Source organism: Lagopus leucura, unplaced genomic scaffold, assembly GCF_019238085.1.
Source record: "Lagopus leucura isolate 7727_CA_CO unplaced genomic scaffold, USGS_WTPT01 Super-Scaffold_1, whole genome shotgun sequence".
In the NCBI taxonomy this organism is placed as follows: domain Eukaryota; kingdom Metazoa; phylum Chordata; class Aves; order Galliformes; family Phasianidae; genus Lagopus; species Lagopus leucura.
Window position 1 is genome coordinate 33,678,356 of NW_024962250.1, and position 12,432 is coordinate 33,690,787.

At 39.5% G+C, this 12,432-nt stretch overlaps 2 protein-coding genes across 3 annotated transcripts in view; one reads left to right on the forward strand and one right to left on the reverse strand.

Moving 5' to 3' along the window:
- The window catches only part of TDRD9 (tudor domain containing 9), a 59,037-nt gene continuing 46,605 nt past the window's right edge, over positions 1–12,432 (forward strand). The window contains exon 1 of the mRNA XM_042872593.1: positions 1–155. Coding sequence (XP_042728527.1) covers positions 1–155 — 155 coding nt within the window. The remainder of the gene's footprint in view (positions 156–12,432) is intronic.
- RD3L (RD3 like) lies at positions 2,680–5,466 on the reverse strand. 2 transcript variants are annotated; one of them, XM_042872603.1, is made up of 3 exons: positions 5,412–5,466; positions 4,549–4,981; positions 2,680–3,703 (listed from the first exon to the last, which is right to left on the reverse strand). In XM_042872603.1, exons 2-3 carry the CDS (start codon positions 4,845–4,847, stop codon positions 3,406–3,408), a joined length of 597 nt encoding a protein of 198 aa, XP_042728537.1. In that variant the 5' UTR covers positions 4,848–4,981; positions 5,412–5,466; the 3' UTR covers positions 2,680–3,405. The 2 variants fall into 2 exon arrangements, with proteins under 2 accessions (XP_042728537.1, XP_042728545.1); XM_042872611.1 differs by having other exon boundaries at positions 4,549–4,854; positions 5,412–5,459.

Below are 12,432 nucleotides of genomic sequence, written 5' to 3' on the forward strand. Positions count from 1 at the left end.
ATGCTGCGGAATCTCACTATCGAGCAGGTGAACGAGTGGTTCACCATTGGCAAAGATGTGACCGCCGTTGAGTTCTTAGGTGGTCGTGCGCAGGCTACAGCCTCGCGTGATTCATCCTGTCTCCCCAGTCCGTTTGCTGTGCAGGAGTCATTGAGGTGAGTGTGGTTGCTGCCCCTCAGCCTGATAGCGGGGTGTGGGGTTGTGTGTGGAGTGCCTCTCCTCTGTTTGTGCGTTTTTATATGTGTTTAGTGATGTATGTGTGCTGCTACAGAACAAACAGGGCCTCTGTAGGAAGGCCTCTTTTGGTAGGTGGGTTTTGTTTCCACGTGCGTTTCTATTTTACACTTCTGGGATTGTGCTTAGGGAGCTTGGGCATCGTTTGAGAAATTCTGATGAGTTGTATGTTCAAGTGGAAGCGCTTGGATTTGTATTTGTTGGCCTCTTGAAGTTTTTGGAGGGCTGAAAGCAAAAAACTTTCTCTTACCTTGCTGATGTTGCTTGTACTGTAATTATTTCAATATTTTCTTCAAGGCATGTTAAAATTAAAGGCAAAATGATTGACGTTAAAGATGCTTGTTATATATATAGTTTTAAGCCTCTTATATAACTGATGGTTGTTAAAATTATTTCCAAGTTCTTATCTAAATTGACATGCAAGAGCACGTAGGATTTATACCCAATCAATCATGGAAATAAGAAGCGTGTCATAATAATTACAGTGCTCTGTAATAAGAAATAATACTTAACAAAAGCTTTATGAAATACTTTTGCTAATTGAATGTAAAGGCTTTGTGCCTTAAGAAGATATGTAAGATGTTCTTTTTGGTTACCAATGATGCTTCATCTTCTGAGGCTAAGTTTATCATGTTGTCTGGACTGTCTCTAGAGTAACAATATTAGCAGTTGAGCTTAAGAAGAAATAATATTTCTCTGAGATTATGGTTAGGTTTTATCCTTAAATGGCTTGTTAATTTACTTCTTAATTCCTCTGATTGCATTTAACTGAATGAAATGAAATGACCCTTAAATCTTTCTTCTTACCAAAACAATTGTGGTTCAGATTAAAACACTTAAAAAGCACAAACATGGAAAAAGATCATTATTCTCTCTTTGATTTCTTGCATGTTGTAGGTGTAGCATTTGCTGAGTTAGGTTTTTTTTTTTTAAATAGCTACTTTATTTGGCTAAAAACATAGCAAGCTGTTCTGCCTGACACCTGTGCAGGTGGGAGGCTTGCTGCCCTTTGAAGTTGCTGTCACTCACCTTTCTGCCAGTGGAATGATGTGTGCCAGCTGCATGTGGTACCAAAATTACCAGTTCTTACCCTGTCTTTACTCTTTCTATGCTTTTCTTTTTTTCTAAGTAAAGAATACATTGCACTTTGAAAATATTCTGTAAGGTTACCTCCCATGTTGGTGTTCGAAGGAAAAAGAAATGAAGGAAGGTCTCAGAGGATGGCATTTTCTCAGCCTTTGTATAATATTTTTTCTACCTATTCTCTCTCTACGTCCCAGTTTAGTTTTTTCCTTCTAGTTTCCACTCCAACTGTTGATGTTAGAACTGATTACATAGCCTAGTATCAGTAAAGTGTAAGAAGTATGTAAGCCTTTTTGTGCTTTTCCTATTAATTGTACATGGAATTACTGATTTAGTAGTGATGCCTACATATTTTAATTATTGGTTACAGACTCAGACTGCCTTTTAGCATATGTTTCAGTTGATGGTCCTTATTTCTGAAATGGAAAGACTTCATCTGAATTATGGAATCATTCAGATGATTCTGTAATCCAACTCAAAAGGCCATCCAGTCCATTCCCCTGCAGTGAACAGGGATGCCCACAGCTCCATCAGGCGCTCAGAGCCCTGTCCAGCCTGACTTTGGCTGTCTCCAGGGATATTCCCCCACCTCTCCGAGCAGTCTGTGCCAGTGCCTCACCGCACTTACTGGGAAAAAACTTCTTCCTTATCTGCTCCCATTTAGTTTGAAATCTTTCCCTCTTATTCTGTCACAACAAAGCCTGCTAAAGAGGCTTCTTTACTGAAGCTTCTTTAAAAAATATTGATTTATAACCTCTTGTAGTTTTATACCTTTTATAAAAAAATACATGCAATCTGTTTTACCCAACTGACATTACATTATAAGTAAATTCTGTGTTGGGTGAAAGATTCAAGTGGGGAAGAAGGGAAATATCTTTGAGTTGCATGTTACCAGATTGAGGAGCTCTGAATGAACATGGTCTTCAGTATGCTTGAAAACAATATCATATGTGACATTTTTTCTCTTGAGATTGCAAAATAGTTCTTTTTGTGAATTGAGAAATAGGAGACTTGCCTGTTTCTATGATGTGACAGACTGATGGAGAGGAAATCTGGAGATGGAGAGTTTAAATAAAAGGTGTGTAAATGTTTGGAGCCCGATGCGAAATGCAGCACATGGCTACGGTGTATGTTGTCTCTGATTTTTTTTGCTTTAATTGTCTGCTCTGACCATAACTGCTGTGTGTCCAATCAGTGTTTTAAAACTTTGTTATGAACTCAGTCACAGATAATAGCAACTGAGAAATGGCAAGTTTCCAAAAATTTGAAATGCTCACTTGCTTTTAAAGTGATTTGTTGACCCTCTTGCTACTCCAGAAAATACTGTGACTTACCAAAATGCTGAAGTTTAGCATCTGGTTTTCAGGGTAGCTTCAAACAACGGAAGAAGTGCAACCTTTTGAAATGAAATTATGTGAGAATTTCTTAGGGGATAGAGAGCTAATTGTTAAAAGTACTTAAATATCCAAAGGTTACATTTAGTTGTCAGATTTCACAGTATTTCCTCATGTGCAGTGCACAGTTCAGACAAATGAAGAAACTGTTCATGCAGTGAAATGTTATTTTACGTTGCTTTTGCTTTAGGACTTACTCTTGAAATTGAGAAATAAATATTCAGCTCCAGAAGGTACTTATCCATTTAATATAACATCAAATATACTTAAGAAATCTCACATTGTATAAATTCCCTATAAAGCTTAGAAGCTATGTAATAAATACAGCAGTTGTTGTCTAACAGTTTGTGGACTGATGCTACTTCAAAATACAGAAAGCAGTCTTTTCTTGTTTATGATTCTATACCTACAGATATGCCAAAGATAAAATGCTTGTTTTATTAGCAGCATCTACGTTTTTTGTTAAAAGGTTCCTTCAAACACAGTAGCTTCAAGGAATGTGGAAGGTAAGAAAAGAGAGTTCATGCTACAAGTTCATATAATGCGTACTAGCTGTAATCAAGGATTTTAGTTTCTGAGCTCTTAAGGTGAAAAAGGGAACATGTCACATTTCTTATTGCTATGTTTCTGGATGGCAATCACAGTGAAGGAAGGCAGACAGCTACAGAGCTTTTTGAAAGCAACACAAAGCAACTTAACTTGATGGGTAGTAGTATGGTAGATTCCAGATCCTATCAGAGAAAGTGGGAAACATGCTTTGTGTGTTTTTGTCGACATAACTTGAGACTGTAGGGATTTCCTCTTTCTCCGATCTGTTAGAACTGTCTCCACGCAGGTTGAAATGTTCAGAGCAATTTGTATTCCACACGTTTACCAGTTGCTCTTGTTGGTTTTCTCTCTCCATGGTAGTAAGAAAATCTTTTAAAACTTGCTTGAATATGTAGACTATTTCCCAAGGCAAAACATCATTTTCTGCTAAAACTTCACGAAATCTAGAAACAAACAAGCATTGAAATCTAATCACTGATGCTGACAATGCTCCTGTTTCCTTGCTAATCTGATGAGGAGAGGGAAAGGGGGAGGAAATGACTGTGCTCTTATGTCAGTTATTCCTTGCTGCCACATTTCCCCACACACCTCCCCCAGAAGATTGTAGAGGAAAAGAGCTCTAACAATACATTGGAGGCAATCCAGCTATTTTGAGGATTGTTGTTATTCAGTATTCTTTCCTTTGCCATCTGGGTAACTTGATTTAAACTGACTTTGCCCTTAGGTGTATTCTGGGCTTTAAAAGGCACATAGGATTCTTCTGTCATTTGTGTGCCCCTAGAAAGTGTATTTAAATAGGAGCATAGGAGAATTTTTGATGGTAATCCATTTTTTTTCCCTTTTGCCCCAGAATGGAATTCTGTTTAACACTGTTTTTTTTTCTAGGGTTACAGGCTTCAAATATTTTGTACAGCGAGGCTTAACGGTACACTGCATTAATTTGAGTTTTTGATTCTTGGATGCAATTTAATAAATACTGGGGATGAGTAGTGGGGAATTTAAAGTATTGAGAAGTCATATTATAAGCGTGCAAAATTTCATTTAAGATTAGGCTGGGAGAATCCTGATGTTTAAAAAAAAAATAACGAACAAAACCAACCTTCATGTACAATATAATAAAGCATAGGTGTAATCTCTAACACACATATAAAGATACACTCAGATTGCTGCTCATTCCTAAATTGCAAAGAAGATCACAGCCATATATAAGCTTGGAATAGGCAAAAGAAATAACTTAAAACTTACTGCAAATCAACTACTCCAAGTAAGAGGAATAGGAAATGGTTACCTGCTGAGAACAGTTCCAGTCTGGCAGGGTTGGATTTGGGAGCACAGAACTTCGAGCTGCCGCTGCTCAGTAGCTGGAATTGTGGCTTGAGGATTTTGGTAGTTCTTCAACCAGTTGTAATCCATGCCGGTTTTCTGGACTTTTTGCTCGTTTTCAATCTCTTGCACTAACCTTTCACGCTCCTTCAGGTGCCATTTCAATTCCCTCAGCAAGGTTTTTGTAACTAGTTCTGATCCAGGATACCTTGAGGGTTTGTAGGAACCATTTTTTGGCCATTTCATCCAGCCAAAAAGCGGCATCTTTAAGCTTGTGAGGGGGAAAGAAAAAGAAACTTCGCTTATTTCTGTTAGGCAGGTAGCATTGATGCCAGGGACTTCTTTTTAAGCAGGTGAGTGTTTAAAGGAAACTTTGTTCCTCGTGCTAAAATACCTTGCTGCAGAATAGGAAAAAAAACGTAATCACCAAACTGGTATCAAATGTGACAAGGCTCACATTTTACAGCATTTCTCATGTTTTCTGGATTAACACTTACGAATCTAAAGCTCATTTGAAACTGCATATTTATCATCTTGAAATCACTTAACTTTCTTTTTATGGATAATATAGGTGATGTTTATAAAAAAAAAAAAATTAAAAATTTGAGGTAATGCTTACATGTTAAGTGAAATAAAATAAACAGTTCAGTGCTGCAACTCGGTGCCTATCCTGTTCTTTAAAACTTCTGCATCACTTTTTATTTTAAGCAAATTCTTGTTTATATAACTTCTGGAAGCAGATCTAGTGGAATAGATTTATAAACTGCAGCTTGTTACAAACCATGCGGACAGAAGAACACAAATTTGAATAAAAATAAAATGAATTACCTTTGCAGTTGTCTGAACAGTGCTGTTTCAGGTGAGTTTGCTCGAAGGTCTCCTACTGTAGCATTTCCTGTTCCCGGGCTGTTACTACTGGTGGAAGAAAACAAGGTTTTTTCTTTTTTTATTCACTCAGACTGTGCTTAAAACGTCTTTCTGCAGTGCATATGAATGCTTAAGTTTTTTTGCTTTTAAGGTTCTTTTTCATCCTCTGTACCCAAGAGCAGCAGTAATCCATTTAACCTAACGTGGTCTTCCTAATACTTCTACAAAGTCCATTAAGGTTTCCTACCTTTGATTTGTGTTCTGCCGATGGCAGCAATTCAAAGAAAGATGGTCGCAACTTCAGATGCTTGTTGCTAAAGCCATCCAAAGGTATTGTTGGCAGGGAGATGAATAATGATTGTCTGAAGCAATCGCAGACGTGCTTCTAGCTAAAGTTAAGGCTGTCGTATGATGTGATGCTTGGCTGTGCATAGCTGTAGGTCACAGTTTAGAGCTGTATTTTTATGCCTGTAGAGTGCTAAAAATAACTATGTTGCTTTTATCATCAAACTAAACTTCCAGGCCCTTGAGATGCTGGAAGACTTTTCTCCCATTGGAGAGGGGGGTCAGACTGTTCTACTGTCACTTTTAAACAGCTAAGAATAGTCTTTCTCTGGTAGAGATCATCTAAAGCCTTTGCTAACAGTGTTGATGAAAGAGCTATTTGACAGTTGCTTGGGATTTTGTTGCTACATTAAATACTTTCTCCAGCTGAATTTCATCCACTTATGCTACTACACTTCTTGATTACTGTGCATAGCATAGCTGTTAGCGTTTTTAATTAACATCTCAAATGTGTTCGAAGAAGCCAGTCTGTAACACCTACAGTGTGCCACGAAAGACGCATTAATCTAATTAAAGGAATAAAATGATAAAGAAATGCAAATTGAAGTCAAACTGCTGTAAAAAGCCCAGAATTTTGAGTCTTACCATAGACTTTGCTTCAGTCTCAACTGGCTGTCAGTTGCCTTTTCTCTCTTTCCTTGATGAGTTTTTTGAGCATATCCATTTTTAAGGTTCATTTTCAGGGATGGCATCGCGCACGCTAAAGGTCGCTGAAGCAGCCATTTTCCATTCCAGTTATCTGGTCTCTTCCTATTAATTTTAAAAGGTGGACACACTAAGTGCCTTCTCTTCTGCTCTTTCTCGTTACAGTGACTGTCTTTGCTCCTGTGAGTATTTTTTTGTTCCTACTTTTTTTGCCTCCCCTGGTGTGTTGAGCTGTTGAAGGAACAGGGCTTCTGTAAATTTGTTCTAGATGTCATGCAACATAAAAGATGACGTGTAGGGCTGTTATTAAAACTGATACCACTTATACATTGAAAAAATTCAAATGTCAGTATTAATCCTCTTCAACTGGAAGGTTTTCACATTGCATTGTGTGTGGTACTATGAAGAAGGAAGGAAGCTAGGTTTATGATGACAGAACTGTCCTGACAGATTTTCAGACGAAATAAAAACGTTCTTTGCCACCTCCTTTACAGCACAGTTGCCGTGTCACTGCTTACTTTCCAATTGGATACAGCGGGGCGGGGGGAAGGGAACTGCTGCATGGCATAAAACCTCTAAAAATTAAGGACACGTACTGAAAGGTGTGGAAGTGAATTAAATGAGAAAACTGCAACAGTGGCTTTTTTGGGTTTTGGTTGTGTCATAAAGCATTGAGTGCCAGGACGCTAACGATGATGCTTTCCTTTCCACTGGAAGGGGAGCAATTAATTGTATTGCTTCTAGTTCTGTGCATGTTTGAGGTCTGCCTTCAGGAAGAGATGACTGCTTGTGTGAGTTTGACATTGGGAACTGGGAGGTGAAGGAGAGCAATAGATTCGCAGTGCTGTATTGGGATGGGAGTTTTGACTTTCACAGATAGCAGGGCTTTGATGAGGATGATGGTTAGTACTTGCAGTTGTTATGACTTAGCCTGGGGGAAGAAGCCTGTATTTTGATTCCTCTCATTAATTGCTAGGCAGTTTTATAATAAAATTACAAATGGTATGAAGTTGTTACTGCATACTTGTGGCAGTCTTGAGTGAACTCAGGGATGCTGTGTTTTTTGAAAGCAATTTAGGAATGTAAGGTTCTGAATCTCTTCTCCTTGTTTTCATTTCCCTTTTCTGAATCTTCCTCTACTGGTGTTAGTGTCTAAAACCAAATATAGTACTAATATACTAATATAGTACTCGAATGAGACCGTAATGTTATTTATATAATGATGAGTAACTTTTCATCTTTAAAGAACCTTAAGTTACTCTGCCACTGTAGCAGAACAGTTCTTTATAAAAGTATCAATTAGTAAATTAATCCTAATGACTTGTGTGTATAATATAAAATGTCAATTAAAGAGTATTTTCTGTTTTATTTTCATTTAATATCCTGAGTATACTTTGTTTTCTGAACTTTCTAGGCAAGGGATGTAATGAATTTTGAAAGCGTATTTCTGCTTTTTATCCTATGGGCTTCCTGGTATCAAATACATCTGTTCCAAAACCTTAATACATCTCTTTCCTGCTGTATTTATTCTACCCCCAACCTCAGTTAATTAAGAGGTATGCGAAGAGTTGATACTTCTTGAACCATCTGGGCAATCCACCAGTTTACAGAAATGTTTTTATATAGGCAGTGGATGAGGAGTTTGTGTAACCTGGTTTGGGGAGAAAAGAGGGACATCTGATTTTCCTCTGTCTTGAGAGAGCAAAATACTTCTTTCCTGTGTTCCACAAGCAATATCTGTGTATGCAGCTTCCAGAGCAGATTACTCTGGCTGTGTATGTTAAGAACTTGCATGCTTCCCGAAGCCCTTCTCAGACTTAGTTAGAAATGGAGGCTTGGAATAAAGCTCTGATTGCATGGCCTTGTGGCGGGGTTCACTTTTCTCCTTTGCATTCGGACCATATGAAGAAAAAATGCTTCATCTGAGACTGGCTGAACAGAGCTAGGAAGTCTAGAACAGAAGTTTCTATGGAAGAGCCTTTCCTGCATAAGGAGTCTAAGCTTCAGCACCCAGCAGAACAGCTGAAACCAGTCTCTGCAGTCCTGGCTTCTGTGCAGAGGTGGATTTGTTCCTCAGGGATGTGGTGGGTGCCTTTGATTTACTCATGGCTTTTAGCTGTGCTAATTTCATAACATTTGGGTTACAAATACAGAAGGAAGGAATCATTGAGGCAGCTTAACTTGTGGTTCCATACTTCTGTGCACAAAATCAGTACAACTTGCATGAAAATTCTCTAGAAAATATTCATGTTTTTTTTTCCTTCAGCAGACAGATGCAGCCTCTATTTAGAGGGTGGTATTTGTAATGGTGGGTTGTGGATCACCAGTCAGAAAAATGAGCGTGCCTTCATGCATAACCGGGGCCTTTGTTCAATGTATTCTAGTATTTTATTTACCCTTTTAGAATGAAATATGATGCATTCTAATCAATCTGATTAGGAGGAGGCTTACTTAGGGGTTGCGCTACTAGTTCTTACTTGATTGAGAGGGAGAAAGGAGGGTCATTTTAGTGCAGTATCAGCATAGGGCATCTTTGAAGAATTCCTGCAAAGACAGCACCACACCTACGATGATGGTTATGTTCTCTGGGTATCATTTGCAATGAAGAGGTGCAGATGAACCCAGTGCTTGCTGTCAGAAGTCTCACAGTTGCTAAGTGGCTTTGTTCTGCTACATGTGGCTTCATGGATGTCTAGTTCATTGGTCTCATTTGCAGCCTGAAAACATCCAGTACTCAGCGTGTTGTCTACTCTGGGAATTCTTCTGTCTCTTTCTGCTTGCCCCCAGGCTGTGAGGGGAGCCTTGACAGTGAAATAACAGGTGTGTGACTGTGAAGACTTAGCGCCTGGGTAGAAGCGTTGTTTGCTTTTGAAGGTCTACAGGTTGGAGACCTAGATCTCCTTGCCAATACTCTTTCAGCTTATGTTATCAACGAGGAGCCCTCTGCCCCGTGTTAAAGGCACAGCGCAGCTGCAGAGGAAGGGTAGTTCCATACACTTCTGGTGCGAGTGCAATAGGCAGAACATGGAATTTAGATAATTGATACTTATTGCAGGCAAGCAGCATGAATCAGTGAGATGTGTGTTCTGAGGGTGTGGAGTATACTTGGTTTTCAGCTTTGTTGGTGCAACAGCAAAACAATTCTGAAGAAGTACTTGTAGGGTAGTAGTAAAGCGCTTTCATGGAAGTTTACAGCAATTTCCTTTGAGGGTAGGTAGTGGGGTAAGGGAAATGAGGTGGATTCTTACTTGAGAAGAATGGAATACGGCACCATGAGTTAATCATGACTTACTTAGATGTCATCTACTGCAGGAGATGAAATAGTTTGTGGCAAGATAATATTTTGTAGCTAAGAAGAAGTGACTGCAGATGTTCTTTTTATTCTATCCTGTGCTTTCCAGAATCTTCAGAATCTAAATAAACTCACCTCTTTAGCATGGCAGACTTGGATATTTACATGGTGTGTGGCTAATTAAGTTCTAAGTTCTTATTATGAGCTTTCATTGCTCCTGCAGTGAGTGATTTGCTCTAATGCAGAAGACGTAGTCTTACTGCAAACTAACACTCTGCCCGAGGCTCCATCCAGCCTGCCCTTGAGCACCTCAGGGATGGGGCACCCGCAGCTCTGGGGCAGCCTGTTGCATTCTGTGACAGGTTGCAGTTTCATATTATATAGGAAGGTCACCAATGCTAACGGTCACCTGAGGAAAGTGATCTATAGTCAGCAGATAGGATGGCGTGCTTCTATTTGTAAGCACTGTCCCACTGCTTGGACTTCATAATAAACTTTGCAGCGTGTTTTTCTTTTGATATAACAGAACAACTCATTGGAGCCATTTCAGGCTGCAGACCAACAGTGTGTCTGCCTCCTCAGGTGGCACTGGAATGCTTACATTTATTAACAGCTGTGAACAAAACTTGCCACAAGCCTACATAAGAGGCCTATTGTTAATGTTCCTTGTTTGGTCCTTTGCTGTGACAGCTAACAACAGTAATAACTGACTTTTTAGAGTGTTAACTAAGTTGTTTGCCATTGCTGCATTCCCATTCATGTGATGAATAAGACCAGGATGTGCTTAAAGCTGCTGTCTTCCAGTTGTAGTTTGTGTAACAGTGGTGTCCTTGGTGCTGCTGTTGCATCACCAATAGGCAGGGGAGTTACAGGTGTCATTTGGTAATTGAGGCGATCCTGCATTTGATGCTGATCTTAGTGGGGCAGCAAAGATGGTGAGCAGTCCAGAGGGCAAAGGGCATGAGAAGCAGGGGAGGCCACTGAGTTGCTCAGAGCAGAGGAGCTGAGGGGAGGCGTTATGGCTGCAGCTCCTCACAGGGAGCAGAGGGGCAGTGCTGAGCTCTGCTCTCTGTGACAGCGACAGGGCCCGAGGGAATGGTGTGGAGCTGTGTGAGGGGAGGGGCAGCTGGGGGTTAGGGAAAGGCCCCAGGAGATGGAGGGCATGAACAGCCTGCCCAGGGCACTGGGTACAGCCCTGAGCTGCTGGATTTTAGAGTGTCTGGACAGTGCTCTCAGACATAGGGTTTGGATTTCGGGTAGTACAGTGTTTTAGATTTGATGATCCTTGTGGCTCATCTTAACTTGTAATCCATAGCTACCACAACATTAATTTACAAAACTATCACACCCTGAGCAGTCAGGGCAGTATTGCTGTGTAGCTTGTCACCATGTGCTCTGGGTACAAGTTGGCCCCTTCTGAACAGCCCTACTTGAGCTTTCTGTGTGGAGAGGAGCTTGTAGAACTCATCTATGGGAGAGTCCAACTCTCTGAAGCCTGACAGTTTGTCCCTGTCTTCTGACTGGCAGAAGATCTTAGTCCCATAGTGACAATAAATTTCAGGACTGAGGTGTTTTTTTCCTGTAATTTGTGGTTGTTACTCTTCTTGGATTTTGACTGTGTATGAAGTGGGAGACAGAAGTTCTCACTGAGCTTTTGGCTTAATATAGTGCAAATATTTCTTGAAATATGAAGGTCACAGTCAATACAAATCTGCATGGTTTTTTTTTTTTTGCAATTTTTTGGATTTGCTGAGCAGTTCAATTGTGCTTCCTCTCTCTTTAGTTCAAATTTTAACACAGGTGTCTGCTGTGATGAAGAGCTGTTGTGTTTGAGATACCTTTGTATGAAGACTTGATCACTGAGTAGCTAACCAAGTATTTAGAACAGCCCTCTTCAGTGGGTGAAAAAGCAAGTATTGCATCGATTCTTAACAGGTCAATGTTTTTAAATATGTATTTTAGTATTCTGTGGTTAAGCTTCACTTTGAATTCAAGTAATCCTATTTTTTTTTTTTATGAGTGAAAAATAAATACTTTTTTTGAGTGACTGTACATTTTCATTTTAAGTTAGTGTATTTCTGCAGGTAAGGCCAGGCTTCTGAAAGTCCGGAATGCCCACTGTCAGTTAAAAGGAGTCATTTTTAGGATGTCCTTCAGTAAAAGCAGAGGAAGGTTATTTACTGTCATGGCAAATGTTCAGTTATGTAAAGTGTCACATTATTTTAGTTTCAGAGGAGAGACTTTGAAGTGGTCTACAGTATATATTGTACTAAAATAGTACAGCAAAATATTGCTCTGTGTGCTCAGTGTTCTTTAAGTGATCTTTCCCCCATGTTCTCTCAGTAGGTGGTCAGCTCATGTGGTAGGAGCCCTGACTTAGGGCACTCCTCTCATCAGCTGTGAAATGAGTGACACAAGTTTTACATTCAGCTCCACTCTTGTGTGAAGAGAGATTTTCATGGCAAATGAGGTGGAATATAAATGAGCAAAAGTGCATATGTAAGAATCTTTAAAAACTTCCGTCTTAGAACATTCTTTTACCTTCCCTTTTATTTGTCTTCCTGATAGGAGCTTCTACCCTGAAATTAAACAGCCAATAGAATTACCTGATTTTTTTTTTTCTTATTTGATAAACATCCATTTGAATCTTTCAAGCATCATTTACGTATTTGAGTATTTTCATACTGCCCAGTTTGCATC

Coding starts and splice junctions, on each gene's coding strand:
- RD3L (XM_042872603.1), bottom strand. CDS start 4,847: ATGCCGCTTTTTGGCTGGATGAAATGGCCAAAAAATGGTTCCTACAAA. Junction 3,704..4,548: donor ACTGGAACTGTTCTCAGCAG/GTAACCATTTCC, acceptor GTTTGTTTCTAG/ATTTCGTGAAGTTTTAGCAG.